Source organism: Meleagris gallopavo, chromosome 15 (assembly GCF_905368555.1).
Source record: "Meleagris gallopavo chromosome 15, MGAL_WU_HG_1.1, whole genome shotgun sequence".
NCBI classification, from domain to species: domain Eukaryota; kingdom Metazoa; phylum Chordata; class Aves; order Galliformes; family Phasianidae; genus Meleagris; species Meleagris gallopavo.
Genome location: NC_139418.1, coordinates 8212055 through 8239860, shown reverse-complemented (window position 1 = coordinate 8239860; position 27806 = coordinate 8212055). Strand labels below are relative to the sequence as shown.

The 27806-nt window shown below is 50.6% G+C and overlaps 1 protein-coding gene across 3 annotated transcripts; it reads left to right on the top strand.

The window, feature by feature from the left end:
- Positions 1–141: 141 nt before the first annotated feature.
- Positions 142–27806, top strand: ADRB2 (adrenoceptor beta 2). Of its 3 annotated transcripts, none has more exons than XR_014886535.1 (2): positions 142–2363; positions 23539–27806. XR_014886535.1 is itself a non-coding variant. In XM_010719047.3 (2 exons), the coding sequence occupies exons 1-2, from the start codon at positions 398–400 to the stop codon at positions 23571–23573; spliced, it is 1209 nt and encodes a 402-aa protein (XP_010717349.2). In that variant the 5' UTR covers positions 142–397; the 3' UTR covers positions 23574–27806. The 3 variants fall into 3 exon arrangements, 1 of the variants encoding a protein (XP_010717349.2); XR_014886534.1 differs by having other exon boundaries at positions 142–15641; XM_010719047.3 differs by having other exon boundaries at positions 142–1571.

Below are 27806 nucleotides of genomic sequence, written 5' to 3'. Positions count from 1 at the left end.
GCGTTCCCAGCAGGAGCGCGGAGCGGGGACACGCGTGGGGCGGCTGCCGGGCCGGGGGGGCACGCGGGGGGGTGCGAGGTGCGCGCGAGGCGCGGCGCGGGCTGCCATTGGCCGTGCCGGGCTGATGTCACGGCGGGTGTTGCTATAAGCTCGGCGGCGCCGAACGGGCTGGGGACAGTCTGGCGGGTGAGCCGCCGTGGGACGGGTTCGGAGGGGTGAGGAGCGAGCGAACTGGAGCGGAGCGCAGCGCAGCGCGCACAGCCCCGCACGGCGGGAGCCCCCGCGCCCAGCCCGCCCGCACCTGCCGTCCCCTATGCGCGGAGCCCGACGCAGCGCCACGACGCCGGAACGCTGAGCGCAGCCCCCGCTGCCTGCCCGGGGACCTGGCTGGGGGGCCATGGGGGTGGCGGGCACCGAGCTGCCCGGCGGCAACGTCAGCGCCAACCAGAGCGACGCGGACCCCACGGTGTCGCGGGACGTGTGGGTGGTGGGCATGGGGATCCTCATGTCGCTGATCGTGCTGGTCATCGTCTTCGGCAACGTGTTGGTGATCACTGCCATCGCCCGCTTCCAGCGCCTGCAGACGGTCACCAATTATTTCATCACCTCGCTGGCGTGCGCCGACCTGGTGATGGGCCTGGGCGTGGTGCCCTTCGGTGCCTGCCACATCATCATGGAGATGTGGAAGTTTGGGAACTTCTGGTGTGAGTTCTGGACCTCTCTGGACGTGCTTTGCGTCACGGCCAGCATCGAGACCCTTTGCGTCATCGCTGTGGACCGATACTTTGCCATCACCTCCCCGTTCAAGTACCAGAGCCTGCTGACCAAGAGCAAGGCACGCGTGGTCATCCTGGTGGTGTGGGCGATCTCGGCCCTCACCTCCTTCCTGCCCATCCAGATGCATTGGTATCGGGCAGACCGTGACGAGGCCATCCTCTGCTATGAGAAGGACACGTGCTGTGACTTCTTCACCAACCAAGCCTATGCCATTGCCTCCTCCATCATTTCCTTCTACCTGCCGCTTGTGGTCATGGTATTTGTGTACGCCAGGGTCTTCCAGGTGGCCAAGAAGCAGCTGCAGAAGATAGACCGGAGTGAGGGGAGGTTTCACATCCAGAATAAGGAACAGGACCAGAACGGGAAAGCCGGGCACCGCCGTTCCTCCAAATTCTTCCTGAAGGAGCACAAAGCCCTGAAGACCCTGGGCATCATCATGGGCACCTTCACGCTGTGCTGGCTGCCCTTCTTCATCGTCAACATCGTGCACGTCATCCAGGACGACATCATCCCCAAGTACGTGTACATTCTCTTGAACTGGCTGGGCTATGTCAACTCTGCCTTCAACCCCCTGATCTACTGCCGGAGTCCGGACTTCAGGTACGCCTTCCAGGAGCTCCTGTGCCTCCGCAGGTCTGCTCTGAAGATGTATGCCAACGGCTACTCAAACAGCAATGGCAGGAGCGACTACAACGAGGAGGACAACGGCTACCCCCTGGCACCAGATAAAGCCTGTGAGCTGCTCTGCGAAGAGGGCTCCTTCCCTCACCCCGAGGACTTTTTACACTGCAAAGGTACTGTGCCTAGCGGGTAGCTCTGAGACGCGATGGGCTCTGGCGTGGCACACTGCTCCTAACGACGAGCCTTTCTCTAAGGAAATACAAAAGCCTGATAGTTATAACGATCCTCTCCTAAAGCTCACCTAAACCCCAATGGCTGCAAGAAACCTAAAACTCAGCAAACCTCCTGCAAACAGGTGGAAGGCAGCCCCGGGTGGCTCGGGTGGGCTGGCTGCTTGCAGGGGTTATGAATTTAAGTGCACGACCTTAGGTCCCTTGTGCCGGGGGGAGTGCTAGGGGGGATGGTATTTTAAGGCTGTGCAGAAAGCTCGTCCCAAGAGGAACTTCCTGGCTGTGGCCGGTGTTGAACTACCTCATGAGCTGGGTGCTGGCGGCAGCTGCGGGAGCTCCGTGCTCCCCGGGCTGTGCAGCACCTGCCCCAAAATCCCCCCGAGGGATGCTTAGAGCTCGGTCGGTTGTATCTGATCCTGTTGCTGTCAGTGGGAAAGTTTAAACAACACCCGGAAAAAAAAACAAAACAAAACAAAAAGGAAAAAAAAAAAGGAAAAAATAACACAACAGCCACGAATGCGTCTTTTGCCAAGTGCTATAGGACTTTCCGCTGAAATAAGGATAGAAATAAACGGAGGCTTTGCCCAGAATGTGACACTGTGACTGTGGGACTCAGGAATGTGGTACTGGGAAACTGGGCGATACGCTACTGCAGTCGCAGCCCGTCCTTTTGTCGAGTCCGAAGCTGTGCAGCCGCCCGGTTTAAGTTCGGTTCCCAGCTGGCAGCCCGAGGAGGTGGGTAGGGAGGGTTTTATTTTCTGTCGCTGAGGGCTGACAGTCCGGCAGCGCAGCCCTGGCCGCGGGACGGCTCTGGGCTGGTTGGTAGGTTTGTTTGTGAAGGGTTTTTTCCCTCCCTTGCAGCAGGCTTTGCATTGCGTTCCCGCAGCACTTGGCGGCGGGCGCACGGGCTGTCACGGCGGCAGACGCGGGCGGGCAGGTGGGGACGGACGCACGGACGGACGGACGGATGGACGGGGTGGCCGTGCTGCTCGGCGCTGCTCGGACCCCTCGCTGGAAGAAAGCAGCGATCGCGGGGCGGAAATGGAGCTCCCCCCTTGCTTTCTTCCGCAGCTGCAATTTGAAAGAGGGGAGCCGAGGAGGATGTGAAAGTGCTGTGTTCAGAAGCACGTGGGAAAGATGGGGGAGGGACGGCCCGCGCCCCGCGGGAGCTCTTCTCCCTGCCTGCACTCGGGGGGTCTTGTTGGCACCGCTTCTAGGAGGTGGCTCGCACCCACCTGGGCTGCTCTGTGGGGAGGAGGTTCTGCAGCTCCTGCAGCCCCTTCACCGCGGCTCCTTTTGCTGCCCTCGCGGTTACGCCCAGGGCGCGCTGGTCGGGATCAGCTCGTAAGGACAGCGCTGGTGCTGCAAGGTTCAGGGCGGCTGCAAACTCAGCCTTGAGCTCTCAGCGTTTCTCGTGACCAAGCCGCACCCGGATTTGTGGGGAAGGGTTTGGAAATCCTCGTGCTGCCTTCTGCCTTCCCCCAGGTATCCCAATTCAGTTTGGGAGGACAGGCAGCCCTTAGCCCTGTCCTAGCCTTGAGCTGAGTGCTGGCTCGGCTCCGTTTGCAGCCTCTCCAGCTTGGTGCGTGCTACAGAGCGGCAGGGAATGTGTCCAGCAGAGCTCTGTGTCACTGCCAGCTTTGCTGCCCGTGCCCATCCGCACCTTCCTTGGTGCTCTCAGCAGTGCCCAAACACTCCCCAAGTCACTGGGTTCAGCTTTTACATTACAGCGTGAACAGACGAGAGGGGTGTGATGGCACAGAGCGGTGTGTGGCTGCGGGAAGCAGGAGGCCAAGTTGGAAAAACATTTGCTCCTCAGATAAACATTAACAGGCTGTCCTGGCAGGGGAGACCTGGTGTGGGGTCAGGTGCTCTCAGCTTCCTACTGTAAAGGGCTGAAAGGCAAGAGGCCCTATGCTGCACGGCTGGTGTCGGTGCCCCATGTAGGTTAGAGATGCACCGCATTGGAGATGCACTTCAGCTCAGTATGGGTCATGATTATCACAAAGCAAGAAGTGAAAATTAGCCTCTTGGTGGAAGCGATTGATTTTTTCTGTGCCATTAATCCTGCCTAGGCTGGTGTTAGCAGGAGTGCAAGGTGAGGGAGTGTCCCATGGTGATGGCTCCTGGTGGAGGGGCAGGAGAAATCCAGCATCCACATCTCAGTTACTGTGTGCGTTTTTTATTATTATTAACTACTATTTGCATTTCAACAGCATGTGCTGTGGATGAGGATTTTATTGTCCAAATAATCACTCTGCTTGCTTGGCTGGCTGTACTCATACTTCAGATGTTGGTGTCGTATGCAGCCAGAGCTGAGAGATGAGAAATGGGTGACTGCAGCACTGCTGCAGTGTGCAGAGCACAGAGATGTGGAAGGGACGGAGGATGTCTGTCTGTCTGATGACCTCTGCAGTGCAGTGCTCAGGTGCACTGTTAGGAAACTTCTAGCTTACCCATGTCTGAATGTTGAAAAGCTGATTTCTTTCCTCTAAGACACTACTAGTAAAACTGGTGAGGTTTCTGCTCAGTTCTGGAAGCAGCTGGAACCAAAAGAGATAAATACCAGAGTAGCAAATGTTGTGGCACCAATGAAGTTGAACTTGATTAACCCTTCCTATTTCATGAGAAAAGAAAAGCTGAATAAAGGAATCCCCTTTGCCTATTGAAATGCGTTGTAATGAAAAGAACTTACAGATGTATGCCAGGGACTCAGAAATGGAGCACTAAGTCAGGAAACTGTAGCTGCTACAGTGATTTTAGGGTCAGGGGAAACCCAGCGCGCACATTTCAGGATTAACACTAGCAGAGGGCTGACTCGGGTTAAGTACATCTGATAAAACACAGCAGTAACTTCATTAGAGGACAAGCACTGTGATGAAATGCTGGGTTCTTATTGCAGGCTGATGGGCTGCTTTCTGTGCTGCGGCCACGATGTGCATAGAGCAAGGGCGGGATGGTGCCAGCCCAAAGGGTGGGTGTGAGCTGGAGCTTGGCATGCCTGTACCTTCATGCTTTCAGTCACTTTAGCCAGAGAGGTTGTTACTGTTTTTAATGCCTTAGTTGAGATGAGAGGCAGGATTGCAGCTTTTGTGCTGTCACAAAATACCGTTCTCACTGCGGGTCCCTTTGTTATTGCTGTAGCTCCATCCCCTAAAACAGGCAGAGTATCACAAGCTGCTGCCTTATGTCAATCCTTTGCTTCTTGGGATCAATTCTGGAGACCTTCTGCTTTCTGGGAAGCACAGATCTTGAAACCCAGCCTCGCTCACTGTGGCTCTGGGGAGCTGTGGGGCAGCAGATCCCCCCAGTGCCGATGTGTTTGTCTGGGTGTTACTGATGCACAGTATGCCCCTCTGTGTATCTTTGTCGTGTGGGTGCTGGGGGCTGGCCCAGACCCTGTGGCTATTCCTTAGGAGCCCTGGTTAAAGACAACACTGAGCAGTGGATACAGCAGGGAGGATGGCAGAGGCTGAAGTTACCAAACCCTCCTGAATGCCTGACAACAGGCCAGGGCTCAGCGCAGAGAGGAGAGCCTTGTGTCTCCAAGCAGCACACAGCGTGCTCTGCCACATCACAGCTGCTGTGTTTTTCTAAGGGCTTGTTTATGTATTTATTTACTATAAGGAACGTGTTTTTGCAGCAGAGGGAGAGCATTTACAGGGCTGGCTGCAAGCACACCACAGGCTGCAAGCTCTCTCAGCATCTCTTGCCCTTCTGATATTACAGCACTGCTGCCAGCAGCCCCAAACACCACTCTGCCTGAGGGAAAGGCTTCTTCCCCTCTCTTCGCCAGCCCTCTGCATCCAAGTGTTTGTATTCACTGGTACGATGAGCCCATTTCCCAAAAAGATGAGTTTATGAGCATGTTCATTCCTCTGGCAGGAGGAAGGACATCCTGCCTTGCATGTTCCCTTCTGTGCTGTCCATCAGCAAACACTAAGTGTCATCCCATCACAACAGCAGGGGAACAGAGGTTCCCTGACCGGCCATGGCTGTGTCTCTGGGCAGGGAGGGTGGAAATGGGGAACTGGGGAGGCTGTCACCTCAGCCACCTTTGCAGGAACATCCAGCACCAGGAGCACCCTGTTCCTCAGCTGAGCCGCAGTGTTTGCTGACTTGTAAGAGCTGCGTGCCATGTTTTGAAAGCGTTAGCCCTAACCTTTCTTCTTGGGTTCGTAGAGAACATCTTGCAATTGACACACAGCCCGGGCTGTGAACACACAGTCGTTTGGCAGCTGGGGTAGCTACACCCTTACACAGACATTCCTCCAGCGACAGCTGCAAGGGACACTCAGGGGAACGTGTAGGTGCTGCTCATGATATTATGGAGCAGGGCAGCAACACCGTGCCTGCTGAGAGATGTTCCTTGTGCCCGCACTGCAGCTGCTGGTACAGGCAGAGCTGGGGCACAGCCACAGAACAAAGTACAGCAGCTCAACTGGGAACACAGAGCTCCTGTGGTTGTGGTAGTGCGTCCCAGGACTGGGCAGAGCTGTGCACTCTGGAACTGAGTTTACACACAGCTTGGAAGAAAGTTGTCTCTCCTGCTAAGTGTGGTGAAATCTGTCTGTAGGAGCTGGACCTAGCCCTGACCCTTAAATACATTCTTTATTGTGGAAAAAAGTGGATTCGCTGCTTCTCCATGCATACAGTTTGAGTTTTTCTCCTGTTTTCTCACCCTATCAAGGGCAGGAACCTTTTCAGTGCAATATTACCAGTGCCAGCAAGAGTGGGGTGGGAAATATTTTCTGGTTTACTGTCCTTGGTAAGGCCATTTTTGCACAAGTGCATATATATTTAGATATATGTATGTATATGTGTGTATATACCTTGATTATCTATATACAGTGATATATAGATCTGTATATAAATAAGGAAATGTAAAGGTGTTTCGCTGTGCTAGCTAGATGAAGACATGTATGTTCAAAAGTTAAAGTATTTATTGCAGGTCCTAATGGTTGACATTGTGTTAAAATAAAGAGTATTTATGGTACGCTTGTAGTCAAGTGTCCTTGCTTCAAGCTGTCCTGCTTATTCCATGGGAGTAAATCCTCAGGTCTTGTTGGAAACTAACCCAGCACCTGAGGAGCTCAGAGCATGTAGAGTGGCAGAGCTCCATTCATTTATGCTGCACGTTGAGCTTGCCTCCCCTGGAAGCACTGAGGATGCTGCAGGTGCTCAGCACCCCCTGTAAAAGGCCTTCTCTGCTTCATCTCCAGGGCTTATAGGAACTTAGGGGTCCCCTAAGTTTGGGGAACTCACTTACTGCTCTGCCTGTTTGGACACCAAACAGCTGCAGTCATGTGTGCCTCCTGTGTGGTGAGGATGGAGAAGAGCTGGAGACAGCTGAGCTTTAATCCTTTGTTGCTGATCTCCAGTGCCAGTGTTCCCTGGGAGCGGGAAGAAACAAATGTCTGTAGGGATGGGAAGGTGAAACCCAGGAAAGTCATGCAAGGGTCTACAGATCCTGGTGCTGTGCTGCTGTGTGCTGAGCGAGGTCTTGCTGTGTCTCTGTCCTAACCTGGTTGGGCTGGGCTTGAAGCAGCCATGAGGATTTGAACCACCTGGCTGGAGTGGGGGGACAGCAGCACAGTGTGATGGATCTTTTCTGTCTGTCTCAAGTTGCTTTATCTTCCTTCAGGGCTGGAGAATCTTCTGGGGGGTCTTTGGACAAATATCTCACCCCCTTCTGTTACCAGGTGTGCAGCCCTGTTATGCTGCTGCTGTTACTGCTTCAGGAGGGGTGAAGGAAGAGCATGGCTCATGCTAAACAAGATCGCAGCCCGGCGTGTGGCAGTGACACGCAATTTGCATTCCTTATGCCACTCAAACCACAGTGAAAGCATTGGCAGCAAAGGCCGATGTGTGTCCTGTGTGTTTCAAGGCTTCTCTCCAAAACAGCAGCAGGGCTCACTGTGCAGCTTGGATGGGAAGGGACCACACCGAGCTCTTACAAAATACAGTAGATGCACAAATTACAGTAATTTATGATTTTGTAACTTTGTGCTTTCAAGGCTGAAAGGTTCCAGATGGGAACAGGTGCCATTGCTGACTGCAGGGATCCTGGAGAGGTGGGAACCCCATCTGCTATCCACTGTTCCTTTCCAACAGGGCCTTCAGACCGGAGAACAGCTCTCCCTATGTCCCTCCTTGTCCTTGGTACTTAGAGGTGCCCAGAGCCCAGTACTCACTTCAGGGCTTGCACTGAGGCTCCCACAGCCCTGCCTGGCTCTGGTCCATTGCGATGCCAAAGGAATGGCATTAGGAAACCACGGCGGTGGCTACCAGAGCAACCTGTGTCTTTGCTACACGGCTTCCTTGCAGCCTGCACTGCCTGGAGCCCCGCTCACGCCCTGCTGGGCAGCTGGGGGGGCTCAGGCTCCACCACTGAGCTCCACAGCATCAACCCTGTCCTGAGAAACACATAAACAGCAACAGGGCCTCTGCAAAACCCCTGCCAAGTCCTTTCTCTTTCATGTAAATATTTTTTCCTCTTAAGTGTATGTGAGTGTGAAAAATCCCTCCTTAATCTTTTCTGGATGAAAGAAATGTTTGTTCATCCTTGGGTGGGGATGGCCCTCCGCTTGAGATTCGGACATTTTGCAACCATCAGCTCAAGCAAAACTGACACTGCTGAGAGCATTTCTTATCTCTCCCAAATCCATGCTGCTCTTCCTGCCGCAGCCAGGTTGCATCTGAGCAAAAGGTGCCCACCATGATGGATGCGTTGGATGAAGGTCCCATGGACTGCAGTTAGTCTGGGCAGCCTTGAAGAAGCCTTCAAAAAACCTGTACACAATGTCCATGGGGTTGCAGGGTCCCCACTGCTGGAATCATGTTTTAGCGGGCTTATAGAAATGAATGGCAAGTTTTTTTCCTGAGAAAAGATAAGATTCTTGAGGTCTGACCCTGGAATCACACTGCTTAGTGAGAGACGCCTCGCATTCTGATAAATGCATGAGAAGGTTACCACATGCTGCCACATTGCAGCAGAGATCCTGGGGACCTGATATGACTACGCACTTGGCAGTGGGATGGAGGAGATGTGCAGCAGCACATAGGAGTGTACTGTCACCATCCTTACCCAGGTTGTCCTGCTGGGGTACCAGCTGCCAGCCCTGCCCATAGCACTCCACTGGCACCACGGCTGAGGTTGGTGTCCCACCAAGTCTGCAAAGCTCTGCTGCTTCTGGTGCTCCAGCAGGAAGCTATCTGCTCTGTGGTTGGTTAGTTGTGTGTGAGAATGATGCTGAGATAAATCCTTATCAGCCTTGCCTGCAGATCGTGGTGACATTGCGTTGTGACCAAGATACCGTAGTGATACTGAGCCTCCATGTGAGTCTGGGCTCTTTGTAGAGACAAGCTGGGCTCGAGAGTTTGGTACAGAGCTGCTGAGTGGGAAGGACGTACAATGACAGTGATCTGGAGATCTTTTTGTTCTCTGCCTGAGAATTTCAATTTTTCATCTTGGAAGATGAAAAATAGTGATAAAATTCTTTGGAAAAGCCAACCTTTCAGCATGGATTTGAACAACTGCAGCTTACTGATGGCCTTTGTCTGTAAGGAGGTTTTCATCTCCCTGCCAACAGATTCATAAATACATAGAAGTTAGTGAAGAAGACTAGAGAGAAAGAGAAGGACTTTCAGGAGGATGGAGGCAGCCAAAGAACAGAGGCAAAATGAAAGGTAGCCCAAAGAGAGTGTAAAATAGTGATGAAGAAACAAATGGGGATGAGAAACGGTCCCTGGGAGGGAAAATGACTCAAACACCAAACTTGGGCGGAAAACAGGAAGCTGAATTCCATGTGGTAAAGGAGGAAGAAGCTGGAAAGGGAGTGCAGAAGAGATGGAGTTGGGAACTGCTGTGAGAGCAAGACGTGAATATCAGTGCAGGCAGCCTGACTGCTGCCCCTTTCCTCCTATGTCAGTGTTTTCTCCTCATCCTTCAGCAGGAAGGAGGTGGCAAGCAGGGAGAGGGGTGGCTGCAGTGGTACAGCAGTGCTGGGAGCTGTGCAGGAGAAAGAATGGCCATTAGAGAGGCAGTGCATGCACAGATTGTTCCCAGCACTGGGGGAGTTATCCAAGGCAAGTGACCAAAGCCTAATTTACGCTCATGGAGCAGGGAAGGTGAGTGTTGTTTCATTTTTAAAGCCCTTTTCCTCTGCCTTGTGCTGTGCCACCTTCTGCGGTGGGGTTCCAGTTGCAGGAAGAAGAGGGGAAAAACAGCCCTGTTCAAACTCATACATTGTGATTTAGCCCGTAAATGACATTTTACCCATAAGTGGACCAAGATAGCCCAGGCCCATGGTGTCCGTCCATCACCCTGTCACTCTGCCAGTTTTAGGATCACAGGGCAGCAGGATTGAGCCAGCCCCATGCCGCATCCCAGCCCGGGCTGACACTGGAAAAGACCCAGGGCACACTGCAGTCATGCCATGCTGCTCAGGTGTTCTCCCTGTTAACCCTCAGCAGGCTCATTGCAGCAACGGCAAGGCTCCTTTACTGCTGGAGTGAGAAGGAAAGCCAGGGATTTTGTCATGGAAGGAAAGTCCTACTGCAAACCTGAGATGCTCCATAAGCAGCTGGTTTGTTTGTTGACAGCACAGGGCCCTTCAGTGTGAGAAAAGGTGGCCCAAAACTGACCCTGGGTTATCTGGCCCCACCAGAGCCCTGGGACAAGCTGTGCAAGCGTTGGTACGGATGTGGGTGCGCATGATAGAGAGATAACCAAATAGCACAGTTGCATTCAGGACCTTGCTCTCATTTTTACTGCAGTGACTTTCATGTGAGTCACCACAGTGGCATACTATCACAGTTCACAAGCAGCACAAAATCCTCTGGTTTCAGACAAGCACGCATACGAACAAACTTGATGTGAAATTACCCTGTGTAGGCACTGCCCTGCCTTGTGTCTCCTGGGAGCAGCAGGGAGGGGTGAACTCAGGGGCTCTACCCTGCAGCAGGTGGGGTTTCCCAGCTCCATAGCTCAGCTTTGATGCTGGTGGTGCCCTGACTGCTCCCAGCTTCCTTCTTCTGTTTATGCTTTGGTGCCTGCATCTGGTTCTTATTGCTGGAGCTGCACCTCTGGCAGCCCTGCAGCAGACCCCAAAATGCCTATGCTGGAGCCTGCATGGCTGATGGGTCACAATGTGTTACCTGTGCTGTGCTAGCAATGAGCTTGTCTGCTGCATCCAAGCATAAAACCTCTGAACACAGGAACAATCTTTGCTCTCTCTGAAATGCCTCTCCATGCTCTCTCAATGTGCCTGAGAGGTTTTTCTGAGATACAAGCAGGTGGTCAGTCTGTGCATAGGGAATAGACCCCCTTACAATCCTACAGCCAGGGCACAGAGCCATCTCCTGCAGGCTGTTGTGGCTCCTCAGCTCTGCCCAGGGCTGCAGGGACAGAGGAAAGGTAATCAATGGGAGAAGGATTTCATATTATGGATGTCCCAGCAACTGTCAGTGTCCAAGCTTTTATCAATCCCAGCAGACTCCTGCTGGAGTCAAGTGAAAAAGGTATCAGCCCCACCTCACATTTTTTTAGGAAGGAGATCTTGTGGAAAGGTTGAAATGCTTGTGGACATCCTCCAAAAGAGCAGAGTTCACAGGACTGAGGAAAAAGTTCCTGCCAAATATATTGCATTTTGAATAGAAGCAGTGAATAGAATAGAATAGACTAGACTAGACTAGACTAGACTAGACTAGACTAGAATAGAATAGGTGGGGAGAGCAGCATCTTGGTTTGGAAACAGGGCAGATATGCTTACGTAGTACCTGCTTGCTCTCTGGATGACATCAGCAGTTGGTTTTGTGGGATTTTTTTGTTGTTGTTTATTTGTTTTGTTTTGTTTTTACCTTCTGATGTCCATGAGTGCTAAAAGAGTGATAAGATGGCATTAAAAAAGCAGTTTAAATGTGTTTTCTCTTGGGATCCTATCCTTAGATAGAGGGATAGAGGTGCCCAGAGAACACCAGTGCCTGTAATCCACCTCCAGAGTTACAGTGTCTACCTTAACCTTTCAGGTTGGATATTAGGAAAAACTTCTCCAAAAGAGAAGCACTGGCATGGGCTGCCCAGGGAGGTGATGGTGTCACCATCCCTGGAGGTGTTCAAGCACCGTGGAGATGTGGCACTGAGAGATGTTGTTTAGTGGACAGTATTGGTGGTAGATGGATGGTTAGGGATCTTTTCCAACGTCTGTGATTCTATGATTCTGTGACTCTAATACGCCATCTTTATTTCCCTTGTTTTCCGTCCATCCCCTTCTGCAGTAGGGGCCCTTGAGCCCTGCTATGTGGTTCTTTCCTGAAGCATCTTTTTCTTCCTCTTCCTTGTAGAAGACACAAAGTCAAGGCTGTGTGTTTGGAAAGTCCCCTCTCAGTCCTTGGCTCAAGGCAAGTTTATATAAAACAAAACATTCATGACTTCCTCTTGGTCCCCCATGTTCCTTCCCGAGCTGCAGCCATGTGCAGGGCAGTGGTTTCCTCTAACGTGAGCAGTGAGCTCGCTTCCTCCTCAGAAGCTGCTCTGCCGCCTGCCAAGGCACGATCACTGTGAGTAGTGAGCATGTCTGCCAGGTACAGAGACAAACTGGGACGGCCGCCTGCTGCCCAGCCTGGTGATGGCTGTGGTGTTGTGTAGGAGATGCAGGTGGGGACAGCTGGGTTTCCCTGGAGGAGAGCTGGAAGCATCAGAATAGCACCAGGGATGCTACTTGGGCTCTGCAACAGCATCACTCTCAGAGTTCCACTGCTCATTGCTGCTTTTTGTTTGTCATTTTGGGGTGTCTCCGTGATGCACGGTGTGCCAGCTAGCAGCTGCGGTTAGGGAAGGATGGGGTACCATAGCTTGTCTCTCCTGGTGCGTCCATTGGGCACACTTGTCAGCATGGCAAATGCGTTTGCATTGCTACAGCCACGCCATTTCAGCCTCAATTTGCTGAAATAGCTTTGCCTTTAGCAGCTCAGGAAGATGTGCAGGGAGCCCTGTGGCTGCACCTTGCCCAAAGGATGTCACACTCACTGCAGGTCTTCAGCTTCCAGCATCCACTGCCGTCCTTGAAAAGCAGTCTGTTACTGAAACACAGCAAGGCAGCTGTGTTGAGATGTTTGTTCGGGCTTTGTGCATAATGCCCCAAGACCTCAATCCTCTCTGAAGCACAAAAGCTTTTATGTGAGGTGCTTGTTGAGTTGCAGGAAGAAATAGCTGAAAATATCACCATGTTCTGAAATGGCAAACATCTGTGATTCAGGCACTAGATTAGAGGCTGAGCCACAGTGACTCACTGCACATCGCTGTGCCTTGAAATGGAGTCTGCTCTAGAAGGGCAAATCCTCTGCAAGGGTGTTTGGAGAGAAGAGGCACTATTTTCTATCTCACCTGAAGCAGGCTGAGGCCAGGGCAAGATCCCTGAAGAACAGGATGCAGCCTTGTGCACCAGGAGGGCAGCCATCACCAGGGGGGCTGTAGAAAGTCATTAGCTGTTATGTTTGTCAGAGAGTTTTGCATGCTTGTGCCCAACCTAAAAGTGACTGCATCCCCCACAAAAACGTACCATTTTCATTAACCCTGAGTACTTGTCAATGTTTCCTCTCCCTATTTCCTTCCTTCAGATTACCAAAAAGGTGATGTTAACAGAGAACTTTCCTCCTTCCCCTTCTTGTGTGGTGATTCATTCAGGGATGCCGCGTTCCTCCGTGGGTGATGCAGAAGCCAGTGCCAAGGAGGCAATTGCATCACAGACACTGATTCAAATGGGGACAGAGAAGTCGGTGGATGCTAATGGGTGCTTCTTCTCTGTACACATGCTAATTATAGCACCGACAAAACCAGGTCCAAGTAATGGCCCGAGGAAATCCCCGCTGATTTTAGCCAGGAGTTCAAATTACTGGTTGTTACCATCAAACAATTAATAGAAACTAGACCTATTAGGTCATCTTAAAGCAAACATTTAATTTTCACTAGATCTACAACAGGTATCGTGAATCCTGTCCTAAACTGCTCAGTCTTGCATGAACTTCATGGGACTCCCATTTGCAATGGTATCATACCAGTGTTATTCATGAACTACAGAGCAACAACACATCGAGCTGTAGGTGTCCCTGTTCTCTGCAGGACAGTGGGTTGGACTAGATGACCTTTAAAGGTCCCTTCCAACTCAGACTATTTTATGATTCTTTGATTCTATTCTCCTGTGCATTTCTAGAGGATTCCTCTGTGTAAATATATGCATGGGTATATTGTGCTCACCCTTCAGATCTTCATGTTGTTTGCCTGGTGCAGGACAGTAGGTGCCCACCTCTCTGGAGAGAAGGCTGGGTTGGTGTTTGAGGTGAGGTGAACAGAGCTGAGTACATGTATGCATTTCACTTTGTGTGTCTTTCTTACCTGGAGGACGTCCTCATTTGACTTGCAGTAGTTTATGAAAAGTTCTACAGGAGTTCCATGCGAGCTCCCTCTGGTTGGAGTTCCATGCCAGAGAAAACACTCTTTCTTTGCACATCACTGGTTCTTCATTGGCCATTTCAGCCAATGAAACTCCTGCAAACTCCTGTGCTCATGAACCCCACTCTTTCCTCCTGCTGTCACAGCGAGCCCTCATAACTCAGGGTGAGGAGTGGAGGAACAGAGCAACCTCGTGCAGCTGCTGGTGAGTCTCCAGTAGGAAGCTGGAGGCCTTCAGATTTCATCACTTCAGCTCTGTCATAGCTATGCAACCTATTTAAAATACAGTAAACCTGAAAGCCCTTCCATATCAGACCATCAGAGGGCTGTAGCTGAGCTGCCTGAACCCTCGTAAATAAATACCAGGACTGTCATTCCTGCAGAAGTCTTGGGACCAGCCATTTTTAAATGGGCTCTCAGGTTTCAGCTGGGCTTCACAGCACAGCCTGCAGTTGCTTCAGGGTCATGGTGCTGTGAGGTAAGATTTGGCCCTTCCTAAAGAGGAGGGAAATTACAATAAACAAACCACTGAAAATAGAATCTGGTGTCCCTTTAGCATTCTGCCCTTGCCATTTCTGCATGTTCCTGGGGAGATCTTGCTGGGCTTTTCCTCTCCTTTCATTAACTTCTTCAAGGGTCGTCTTACTTCCATCTCCCTGTGTGGAGACCAGGACAGGTCTTGTTGTTGGGTTTTGTGCCAGCGAGAACTGTGTTGGAAAGCAGTAGATTCGGAACTCTCAGCTTTGGTGGCTGGAAACCCAGATGAAAACAGATACAGCTGCTGATACTGGATGATGAGCATGAACACTGGAGGGATGGGTGCATCCACCAAGTGCAGCAGGTCACCAGGATTGGAACCATCAGATCACCAACAAGCCGAGCTCCACCTCACAGGGAAAGCTTTTCATCTCTCCATGGCAGATGCCAACCGTGTGCTCATTCGCTTAAGACATTTTTTGCCAGCACGTATTCAGAAAACCCCTGAGGGCTGCTATGGAGCAATCAGCACCTAAATGCCAGGCTCTGGAAGAACAGCCCTTCTTGCTAGGTCTGTATTTACCCATGTGCAGGGCCTGCTCCACTCTGGATCCCTGACCACGGCCTTCATGCTGTTTGCCAGCCTACTGCGGGACTGTGCTGTGCCTGATGTGATGCCGCTGGCTGTGTCCAGCAACGCAGAGTGGGAGCTCAGCCGTGGTGGGGCTCAGTGTTTTCTGCACAGGTAAAGACTGGGAGTGTTTATCAGCCCTGGCACAGACCTCTCTGCTCCGCCCTTTGATGTGGATGAGCAGGATGAGGGAAAAAAAATCCAACTTCTTCTCATCGAGCCACATCTACTCATGTAGGGAGTGGATGTGAACGATTTCCCAAAGCAAGCAAGCCACTTTTGAGAAAGTTACTGGAAATCTGTTGCACAAGAGAGAATTAAAGGACAGCTCACACTCTGTCCCTCTCCCTGCCCATGCATTTCTCACGTGTTCCTCGCTGATGTGACGGGATGAGAGAGCTGCTGGACTTCCTCCAAACACCAACAGATACCCACGATTGATTGCCACTTCGAGGTTTGTGTGACCCCAGTACACACAGGCTGCAACGCACCTGTTTGCTCTAAGGTTTCTCTTCTGTGTGGTGAAAAACAGCACTCCTTTTTACTACATTACGTATCATAAGGAGGGGAAAGGGAGCAGAGGTGTCTGGTGCTGCGTATGGCAGCTCAGGGCAGAGCTGCTGGGGATGCGTGCAGCTGCCTGGGCTGGTCCCACCTTCACCATCCCCATAGCCACGTGTGCCCTGTGGGACAGCTGTGACAGACAGTGATGCTGTTTGTGTTCCCTTTGTGTTATTTGCGCACTCTGCTGACACAGAGGGAAGGGGCTGGCTGCTTTTCTCGCTGCTGAATCACTTACAGTTACGTAAATGCCTTCTCCCCAGGCATTCAGATGCCGTGCAAGTCCCCCAACACCCGCCTTAAGAAAACCTCTAAGTCTTGTGACTTCTCTTTCTTCCTTCCCCTTTCATTTGCTTTCCCCTTTCCTTGCTGCTCGCTCCCCTCAGAGCCCTGCAGCTCCGTCCCATTGGCAGCAGCCACACGTTGCCAGGTCAAATGTCTTCACAACTTCAGATTCTAAAAAAGAACCCCTGACCTTTCTGAGCCTCGCAGTCACTCCTGAGCACAGAGGGCACTTCCTTCCCCGCCAAAGCATTAACATCTCACCTCTTTCTTTTTATTTTGATTCTCATATATGAGAGAAACTTCTCTTTCACACTTTAGGTGTGACCAAAAACAGCTCGAGCTGAACAGACCTGATCTGGGCAGTCCCTGAGCTGCCCCCAGCAGCCCACATCCCTTCATGGTTTGTGAGATCACGTGGCAGGAGAATGTCAACAGAGCAGAGAGCGGTGACCTCCTCCTTCCTTCCCAAATAGGGGTGCTTTAAAGTGCATCGCCAAAATCACATCTAGGAACTGCTGCTTTGGGTCTGTGTCATGCTGGGCACTCATACAAACCCAGAGCTGTGTAATGCAGTGGGCTGATGGTAACCCCTCAGGAGAAACTTTCCTCCACAGTCACCCCTCAGGGGCCGTTTCCTCTGCCACATCCCAATCTCAAGAAATTAAAGTGATGAATAATGCAGAGTTTGGGGTAATGTCTTCTTCTAAGGAGAGAGAGGGAACAAACTTGAATAAAGAATTTTATGTGTAGGTGAAATGGCATCCGCTGTGTCTCTGTGTGAGCCTAAACTAGTCTTTGTGTTACCTCATTAGTCACGTTAGTCATAAACTTCTCAGAGATCACCAGAGATGTCAGAGCTCTGCAGAGAGCCAGTTGGAGATTGGAGATTTGGGAACCAGAGTCACGAGTGTCCCTGGCCTGCAGACTGACCTCCATTGGGTCCTGGCTCCTCATCTGGGTGGGAGAGACACAGCTTTCCCAGCTAAGGACAGGTGAAATGCAGTAGTCTGAAAGCAAGGGAAATGCTTGAGTGCTGATGTGCGCAGGACCAGGTGGGAGGAAACTCCAAAGGCTGCAGGTTCCTGTTGTAGGAAGCCAAGTGCTGCAGCTCAGCAGGGCTCAGCTGCAGGTGGTGGAAGTGTCACCTCTCTGCCCGCTGCCCCTGGCCTAGCACAGGGTTCATAGACTGCCTGAGGATGAAGGACTTGGCGTTAAGGTTGCAAACCATTTCCCATATCTGGGGACATTCCACTTGTGGATCAGAGCTTCTCCATGCTGGAGCATCACGTGGGAATGCCTGAGAGAGGGACGGCTGCAGTGCTGCATGTGGGAGGGAGGAGAAGCCATCCCCATGCCTCATGCTCTCTGCCTCTCACCCCAGGGAACCACAGCTGCGTCACAGAAGCTTACAGCACAGCACTTACAGGAGTGTTTGCAAAGGGATCATGGCATTACCTAGTTTCAACTGTCCTGAATGCCACCTGTGTCTTCATCCCTTGTTCAAGTCTGAAAACCATCCTGGAAATGTGCAGTTCAATGAGGCAGAACTTCAATCACAACAACCTGTGTAGCTCTGACTGCCAAATTCCTCTGAAAGAAGAGATTTCTGTGCTCTGAGAGACCTCAGGACAGCTGGTTTGGATGCTTGCCAGTGAATCAGAAGCAAAGACTCAGACCTTCTCCTTCCCCATGCCTTTCTCTCTCCATATGATTTACTGATTGTGTATTGGGTTCTGAGTCTGGCTCAGTCTCTCATTACCAGGAATAATATTCTAGGGATGGGAAAAGAGCTCCCAAAGAGCTGAAAGGACTCTCCCATGTGTGTCTGCCTGTGCCATAAGGCAGCACAGGGGGATGTCTCCACTTTCCTGATGTGATAGAAAACAGCACTTGGTGTGTTACCAGAGAGCTGCCCCGTGACACTGTAGGATTTCTAAAGTAAAACTTATTTCTCACTGCCTCCTGATTTCAGGTTCTTCTGCACAAAACAATTTAACAGGCCACTCAAAATGCATTTACAAGATCTGCCAGAGATCCTTGGAGTATTTGAGCCACTGGGCTTAACTTCTGTCCTAATGGTTGCCTTGATGGTGGCCCACCCCTGTGTTCTGGGGCTGGCAGCCATAAACACCCCTGGGCCAGCCCAGAAGGATGAGCCTTGAGCAATGGCCACCCTTACTGGGACCCCACCTCATCAAACCTGAGAAACAGCCCTGCTGTGCCCTCAGCAGAGCATCTCTGCCCTCAGCTTAGCAACTTGCACTAAAGCTTGCTTCTTACAGCATAGCAGGAAAATAGAGAACTTCTGAGCTAGTGGGGAAAACAAGTTAGTAGTAAAGTCAATGGTGGGGTTTCTATTTCATCTGTTGGTGATCCTGTTGCAAGCACATCATCACTTAAATGCAAGAGTGACACTTTAGTGAAGGGTCCTTGCTGTTGTAATTCACTGGGAACCTCAAGAGTACTTAAGGAAACTTCCCCTGGAGTGACCCTTCACACCAGCATGGCACAAAATGTGCTTGACAGCCCTGCCAGCTCAGCGTTCTACCCAGAGGGCAGGGAAATTAGGACTTAGTCTGAGGTCCTTTACGGCTGGCTGGCAAGAAAATATAGAAAGTGGTGTCTTCATGTATGTCTTTTTTTGTTACACGAGTCTGGCATACAGCAGTGTATTTCACAGCATCACAGGATTGTTGGGGTTGGCAGAGACCTCTGGAGATCATGCAGTCCAATCCCCTGCTAAAGCAGGGTCAGGAAGAGCTGGTTGCTCAGAGCTGTGCCCTTGGCTTGGGGTGGGAGAGGAGCTGAGGACTCCCAGCACCTCTCTTCAATGAAGCGCTGAGTGCAGAGCAGATGGAGGAGTGAGAGTGCTGTTTGAGTATTCGGTTCCTATGGGGAGAAGGACTTTCTGTTCACTGTAACTTGTTTGATTTCAGTCCGTATTTGTTTAAACCTCAGAGGAAACTGGGTGTAAGCCCAACTTAAGGACAAGTAAATGTTGGCATCACACTAAGGAGAGGAAATTACGGTGTGCCACAAAGCAAGACAAAAGCATTCCCTGCATTATCTGGCACGCAAGGCCTTGGTTATAAAAGCACACTTATCTCTATCATGACTTCAGGCTTGCAGAATATCAAAAGGATTGTTTTGTGGCTTTTTTTTTTTCTTGCATCGTTGTGAAATCATCTTTTTGCACCTCAGGAGCACACTGAGATCCCACATGCATGGAATTTACACTTGGCCAGAATGAGAACACATTCAGCCCTACACAGCAGCGAGGTGCTGAGCATTACCAGCTCAGGGTGGGCTGAGTGCCTGTCCATGGTGGTGTTGCACTGAGCCTTCTAGCAGTGCTTCCAGCAGTGAAGAATCATTTGCCTTACCTGATGTGTGCATGCAATACTGTGTTTCAGAGTCAGCCTCTCCCATTAATGCTTCTGAAAATGTCTTTTCTTTGTATAATCCTCCTTCTTGCCCTAATGACGGTTTGTGTCACAGTTGCAACATTTGAGTGAAGTCTGACAGAGGTGTGGAGTTGGACACACATGCTATAGCACATTGTTCTACAGTCAGGAAAATACAGGGAGGAAAACCACTACTTGCCAAAAAATGAACACTCCAGGCAAACATTGCACCAGCTCCCAGCTCTCTGACAGTCAGGAGTTCCTGCTGGGGGACTACAAGGTTTTAGAGTTCAGTTTAATAGTTTCAAAGACAATTGCTGCTCTGTTGGGAACTGCCTTCAATCTGCTCAGTGATTGCAAAGCAAAAAATCTCCTTCCAACTGCCCCAAAAACCAAAAAAGAGGCAAACCGAGTTCCTCAGAAAAGCTGGAGCAAGCAAACAAGATAGAGAAATAACACAGCTTTTAAAAGCCTGTTGCTTTTCAGCTATTCCATATTCTGGCTGCTTTCCAGAGTTACTTTAATGATTGACCAACTGTCAGGAAAAAAAGAGAGTCCTTCAAATGTAAAGTTTGATGTGGGCATTTTCTAAAGTTTCTCACTAAAGTAACTGAGGCTCCAGGTCTGGGTTTTAGTGGACAGACTGCCATTGACATCAGTCAAAGAGCCAGTGACCTCCCCAGAGAGCCTGGAAGATTTGAGTGCCATCTCTGTGGTGGGAGATTTGTGTTCTCCAACAAGGCTTACAGGACAAAGACAACAACCAAAAAGTGGAGATGTGAAGTTAAATCTGTGCTAAGGACTGACGCTGATTGGGAAGTTGCATTGATGCTTGGTTGTGTTGGCTGCTGGATCCCTGCTGCCTCGGGAAAGCTCATGGGGAATGAGTACAAAACAAGCACATACCAATACACGGGAGAATGGCAGTGGCCAAATACTTCTGAGTAATAATGAATCCCAAGCTGACAGATTCACTATGAAATGTTCAGAGCCACTGCCAGGTATTCCCAAAGCTGCCACTTGTATCTGGGAGTTGTGGGTGAACTCTGTGGTGGGAAGATGCTGCATCAGAGCTCTGTAATGAAACAAAGACAAGTGGTATCACCGTGTGTCAGCTGGAGCATTGCCTTGTGCAGTCAAGTACAGAGACCTCTAAGATCATCTCATCCAACCATCCATCCATCACTAGTATTTTCCACTAAACCAGGTCTCTCACTACAACATCTAATCGTTTCTTGAACATCTCCAGCATTTAAAGTAGTGATGTCCAGCTGACTGTTAGTTTGCAAGTTGCACGCACTTGGCCCGTGGCCCACCTCCATGCAGCCATTGCTTTGTGGGATGCAGGTGGTCCACCCTCTCCTGATGTCTGATCTGTGAGCACATCCAAGCTTCCCAACAGTCAATAGCAGAGACCACAAGGCTTCTTCGGGCGACTTCTGTTTTGAAAGTGATGTTTTGACTTGTGAACCTGGAGGAATTCAGGGCAGAGGAAATGTTGGAAGAGGTCGGGCGCGGAGCAGCAAATAGCAAGCGTTCCAGGGCAACATCTGATTTTCTGCTTTTACGAGGCAGATGTTTAGGAGAAGTGATCTGCTGTTTATTTTAATTGCCATCTTCCAAACCTCCCTTCTATGTACGCGCACACATTCAGAGGCCATAAATAAGGATTCTTCAGGGTATGCAGTTATTTGGGTAGCCAGCCCTGTCTTCTGTCAGTGCCTGGCCAGGGACGTGTCTGCAAACCTATTTCCCCTTATGTATCAGTTTTACAGTGATGTAAATCAGCGAGGTTTAATTCCATTCTCAGCAACACTGGCATAAATCTGAAGTCACTCCACTGACGTCAGCACTGTAATTGCAGTGTAAAGGAAAGCTAGACCCTCTTGGCTTCAGAATGTTGCTGCTGATATAGACCAGACCCAGAGCAATAGTAGTGGGGCTCAGCATGTCCCGGCACTATGGAACTGAACCACGCTTTGCTCTGTATACAGCAACAGAGACACACTCTGCTGATTTCACCGGCATTTTGTTGGTGAAGATGAATTGTATCTTCACCACAGCTTGGGTCGAGCTTGGGTAGGAACCCACATGGCCCAGGTTGTCCTGCTCTCCTTGTTCTTGATAACTGAGCCAAGGGGACCACTGGTTGGATGCTGCAGAGTTTACCAGTCCTGACACAAAACTCTGGTTGTTGCCATAGGAACCTGAGCTTGAAAGCAAAGCTCATCCAATGGGGGAGCAGAAAAAGGGCATCAAGCTTCTGCATCTTATCAAAACCAATCAGCTTGGCTTGGATTTGGAATACCAGACAGTCACTAATTACAATAATAATTTTAGAAATATCTAGATATCAAGAAAGACTGATTTCTTTTGGATTCTGGGCAAGAATCCAGTCAGGATATCTGGGGCTGGGCTGAGAAGGAGGGCAGTTATCCCTGCTGCAAGGCACAGAGCCCTTCCCATGGGGAAAGGAGGCACTTAAATCACGGTGGCTGTGGAATGCTGAAATCCTCGCTGTGCTCCATGGGTGTCGTTCCTGGCTGTAGATATGAACTTGTTCAGAGAACTTCCTCTTCCTTTCCAGATGGACTCTGTAGCAGTGGCTTTGCCCTCGTAGCTGACAGCTTGGTTCAGGTTTCCTGGTAAGCTTACAAGCTCCATCTATAGGATAGTCGAAGAAGAGCCCCTCGGCTTCAAGCTGTTGAAAAGAGCAGAGAAGCTTCCCTAGTTCTGTTCTGGAAAAACTCGTACCATATCGCAGAACATCTCTGATCTCCTCGTTGTGACTTCATATTTAGGTATAGTTCCCTTCCCTGTCAGCCCTTGGTCCCATACTGAGCGACTGTGGGGCTGCTGTCTGGAAATCAGAGAATCGTTAAGACCTCTATGATCATCAGGTCCAATCCCAGCCCGTCCCACCGTGCCCACTGACCGCATCCCAGGAAGGTGACCCCACCACCTCACTGGGCAGCTGTGCCAGTGCCCGACCACTTTTTCTGAGAGTATTTTCCCAATATGCAGCCTGAACCTCCTCTGAAATCACTGGAGTTGTGGAACTGCTGTTTTCCCACATGGGAAATCTCAGGGATTTTCGAAAGACATTTGGAAGATTTCTGGGTCCCACCTGTGGCACCCTTAGTCTCTGATAGCCTGCAGCAGCCTGTATGCAAAGCTCAATGGTAGCAATTATCCAAACCATCTAATTGCAGCTGATTTAGCAAATTGGTTTCTTCTTACCTGGGTGTTTAATGATTGCCAGCCTCAGCTCACACTTCACTGCACTAACTGTACCAGCAGAAGTCATTGCAGCTTACAGAGCTTTTTTAGAAGTAGGAAACATAAAAAGTGAAAGACTTTTGTTCCTTCTCTGGTGCAAAGCAACAAATTGCCATTAAGAAATTCTCCAGAGCTTGATTTTCTGCTCAGGGCATAACTGTGCCTTCTTAAGTACTATACCCTAACGTGTCTGGTTGTGCATCCCCCAAACAACGTGGCAGGGCAGATGGAACATGAATATTTTTTTGTAGATGCTGGCAACTGATACTGCTACAGAGCAACCCTCTCACATTGAAACTTCAGCTCCCATTTGCACAAGGAGCGCAGCTTCAGTTTGGATACCCAGAGTTCTTCTGAGAGGCGTTGTGTTCCCAGAGAACAGAAATGTTTTCTCTTCCTTCCTTCAGAACCGTTCTGTTTGTCACTGCTGTTTTTCTCCCTACATCCACACAGACCACAGTCTTCAATGTGTACTTGTTAAAATATCACATTAAAATATCACTTTGCAATAAACAAAAGCACAGGCATATCTAGTACTTGTTCCTTTCTCTATCTCAAGATTAATTTCCCATTTTTCCATCTAACACGTCAGTCATTCAGGTATCTCCACCATCAAGAAAAGGGTCTGTTCTTTCCTTTTTGTAGATTCACAGATATAAAACCAGAAGGAAATATATTCTCATCTTCTGGCCAACAGATCTAAGTGTGCATGTAGAGATGCATCTGTTTATTCTAATTATTTCATGCAAAGAAGCCCTCTTCTGCTTTTTAGTAGGAAAATCTGCATAAACCTGATGCATCTCTTCTTTCTCTCTTGCACAGAGATCCCTGGGTGTCCAGGAATGGTGGAGAGCTGACGGCTGGCCTCTCTTCCTTACCACCCTGAGCTCACGAGGGCTCTGAAGAGATGGAGTAGAAGCGCAGCCATGCTTCTCTGAGCCCAGGGTTGCTTGGGAAGTGATTGCCTTGGCAAACGTCTTCATCTCAGCCCATAGCCCATCGTGCATCACCTGAAGGAGAAGCTGATGAAGGATTCAGAGGACCAGGAAGGGCTCTGCCAGCACTTCAAGCACTGGAGAGCACAGATGGGGGATTAGCACTGAGAGGCACTCTGCAGGAGCCACTGCATAGGAAACCAGCTCTGGGAAGATGCTAGAAGAGCCCTGTGAGCTGAAGGAGGTGAACGGCCAAATGACCACAGAAGTACTGTGAGGTTTTCCTGGCACAGCATCCTCCGCAAGAGCTTCCAGAAGCACAGGGTAGCAGGACCACGTGTCTGCATGCAGTGGCTGGGCCAAAGGAGCCCCAGCAAGGTCCTGTCTCATGCTGCCTGGGGCTGCAGGTGGAACAGGAACCTGACCAAGACAGGGAGGAGAAGCATGGGAGATTGTTTTGCTTTATACTGTGCTCATTTCTGCTTTTGGTATCTGCTCTGTCTACCTCTTTTTCTCTTTAGCCCTACACGTACTGGATATGGGAAAGCCCCACACAACAAGCAGGAGGTTTGCACAGGGCAAACCCTGTTCAGTGCAGCATGCTGCTGTCAGATGGGGCTGACACTGAACAGCGCAAACATAACCTGGCCTTCATTCACTCCTTCTCCCAACAGATCTGGAACTGCAAAGCCTGGACTTCGGACAGGAGAAAGGCTTGAGCCTGGCAATCCTTGCAAGCAGTCACATGCTAGCATGACCAGCCACTTTTGGGAGCCAAGTTTTAACACCTGAGAGCCAAAATCACATAGAGCATCTGGCTCTGTGCTGTAGCTGTTGAAATGAGTGTGCTGCACATTTAGCTCCTGTTTGTGGAATTTTAAGAATTCAGCAGAGAAAGGAACAGAGGCACAGGGAGCAACATAGGCTCAGGCAGGGAATCATAGGAAAAAAATGGTTCAAAACCATAGGGAAAGTTGCAACTTCATTGCAGAGGGCATCCCAGGCACACACTGGCATGCCCAGCTGGCAGGCTGCAGCTCTCTGGTCACTGAGCATCTCTTGAAGGCCAGACACAACACGCCAGCACCGACCCAAGGCAGGAGCCCCATCTCTGAGCTGCTGTGCCAGGCTTCCACCTGCAGAGCCCTTCCCCTTCTGAAGTCATATTTATTTATTTATTGATGCCCTTACTGCTTGATGCAGTGCTGCTAACAGGCGAGGACACAGAGAGGGAGTGTGTGCTGTGCCCCTGCAAGATGGGAGCGGACAGACGGACAGATGGACACCTGCCCTCCCCTTGGGACCGGCTGTGGAGCAGCACAAAGCAGCCTGCTCAGGGGAGCAGGGCTCACCAAGGGCATGCAGTGGGTCTTGCACATGCAGGAACAACTGGGTTTTATGTGGGTGAGGCATGGCAGTGGGAAATGCCTTGGTCAGGCCAGACCCAGGCATGCACATGGGCTGTGGGAGCACATATCTGTGGGGCAGGAGGAAAAGGCTGCCACTAAAACAGGAATGTATCGCCTGGGGTGAGCACAACTTTTGGTCTTTGGAGAATTAAGAACAGGCAGGATGGACTCTGTTGTGAAGGACAGCAGGACAGCTGTATGGAATCTCTGCGGAGCTCTTCCAGTCAGATTTCCTGCATGCAGCCGAGGCTGTGCAGCACACATCTCTCCTCACTCTTCCTCCAGGCCCAGATCCTGCTGCAACGTTGCAATCTCCCCATCTGCTCCCTGCTGGTGGAGCAGCTGTGTCCCTGAGTGCTGGGCTCTGCCCTGCTGCTCCCGGCCCTGCACCCTGCCCTGTGCCCTCCTTTCCCTGCCCCATCCCCACCAAGGCTTTGTCCCAAACTGTGCGGCTGCTGCATGGAAACATCTCTTCTCCCAAGCCTGTTTCCTCAGAAGATTCCTGGCTGACTCCAGTCACATATTATGTACTGGAAGCACTGCCCTTGGGATTAGCATTCAGGTTAGAGACACGCGTGGGATCTCAGTAGGTCTTTTTCTCACAAAGCCTCTCATGTGCAGTTTGCAATAAGAGAAATGGATACACTTGCTCTGATAATTCGCCAGCGTGGCCCAAAGCAGTGACCTGCTGATTGCTGAGTGCTCCCTTGAAGAGTTGTTGGAGATGGAAGAGACAAATTACAAATCCATCTGCCTATGGACGTTCAGACTTGTTCCATGAATTACATTACAGCCTATTTTTAAATGCCCTAACACCAGGGTTATTGTGCTTTCCTTTGGGAGACTGCTCTGTAGTCCAAGTCAAGAGCTGCTGTTAGCACTGCACCTGCATTTCCTCCTGAAATCTTCATTCCATTATTCCCAGTGATGCTCTGCAAACACCTGCTGCTCACTGGGTGAGCTCTGCCCCCTGAGCAGTGCCCCTCCAGCCTCCTCCAAGGAGCTCCCAGGCTGCTGCTGCTGCTCTGTCCCTCCTGCAGCTCAGCACGGTAGAGCCCACTTGTCATTAATTGGTGGAGAGGGAGTTGTCAGAGATCTGCACCCACAAGCAGAGCAGCCAGGACCCATAGCAGTATGGAGCTGTTCTGCACCTCCTTGCACAGCATGTGCGGTGCAGGAGAGGGGCAAAGGCTGCAACTTGTCCATACCAGTGTCAGCAGTGAGCAGCTCCCATCCCACAGGCAGCAAATGCTGGGGAGAGCACACAGCAGCCTCTCCATCTCTGCAGAGCCCTCAGTGCTGGGGGAGCGCGTGTACCGCACTCGGCTGGAGCACCATTGTGATCGTGAGAGCTCTGTTCTCACTGAACAAATTGTTCCTACCAATAAAGAATGAAAAGCTCTCCTCTTCCCACTCTCTTTTATTGCACTATTCATCGAGCTGTGCTGGAGGAAAGGACCGCGCTGGGCTGGGGGGGCTGAAATTTGCCATGCGATGGACAGGTCATGGGGAGGAAAATCACAGCATGAAGTGGACTGCAGCTGGGGCTCTAGGGGGAGTTTGCTGATGCAAAGCAGGTTGCAATATCTCCTGGGGATGGGGTTGTGGCACACGGCTAGAGGGGAGCAGAGTGACCGTCGGTACCAGTCCTGCAGCTGCTATGGCACAGAGCAGAACAGGTCAAGGAAACCTAGGCAGGAGAACAAGGCAGATGAAAGGGGATGCTGAGACTCCCGGGAGTTTCATAGGATGATAATAAAGGAATCTGGAGACTCCCATTCGCTTGGCAGTGTGTGGTCCCAAGGGCCCGTGCTGTGCCCAGCCATCAGATCAGTGATACAGCAGCAGGCTCCTTAATTCCCCCTCTCCATTGCTGGCTGTTCTCTCCTGGTGATGTGGGGCAGGGTGGCAGTGACAACATTGCAGCTTTTAGGAAGAAATTGCCAGGAGAAGCTTTTGGTCCCTGCGTGCTGAAAGAATCAAAATAACACATTTCCAACAGCATTCATGATTAGATAATTAATCATCCCAATTTAAAACATTGGAGGGCCTGAATGAATAAAGATGTTGGAGGCTGTGGCTGTGCTCTGTGTCTGGCAGTGAGTGTGGAGCTTTAGGCAGTATCTGCACTGCAGGTCCACACAGATCCAGCAAGCAGACAGGGTGCGTTCTCCCCATTTTCCAGGCTTTGCATCTTGATTTACCAAGCTCTGGGGTCACTCTGGCAGGGTTGGGATTGAATAAATTGCGAGCCTTGTTTTCCACAAAACAGAACTCCAGTGCCTCCAGACATCTCATGATGTGTCCAAATAACTCTCCGAAGTTCCTAAAGCTTTAAAGCAATCCTGAGAAAAGAGCCGCAAAGAGATTATTGCGGTACATCACTGCAATAAACCTTTTCTTTATCCTTTCATGGTTAGAGGTATGAACATGAATTATGGCAGCTTAAGCCTCTCAAGAGCAGCATGTACAATTGTTTTCTCAAACTGCTGGTAAAGAGCCCTGTTAAGCTGCGATGTCAGCGCTCGCAGACGCTGCAGCCTGAATGGGGCTGCTTTAGGAGCTGCCTTAATCCTTCCAGGAATCAAACGACCCCTTTCTGCCCGCTCCAGGCTGTGGGTTGCTCCTTGCTCCCTTCCAGTTTGCTCCTTCAGGGCTTTGGCACTATCACTTCTTGCAGCAGATGAGAGCCTTGAAGCTTGCAAATGTACACCTGTTAATAAAAGCTTTGCAATCAATAACTTCA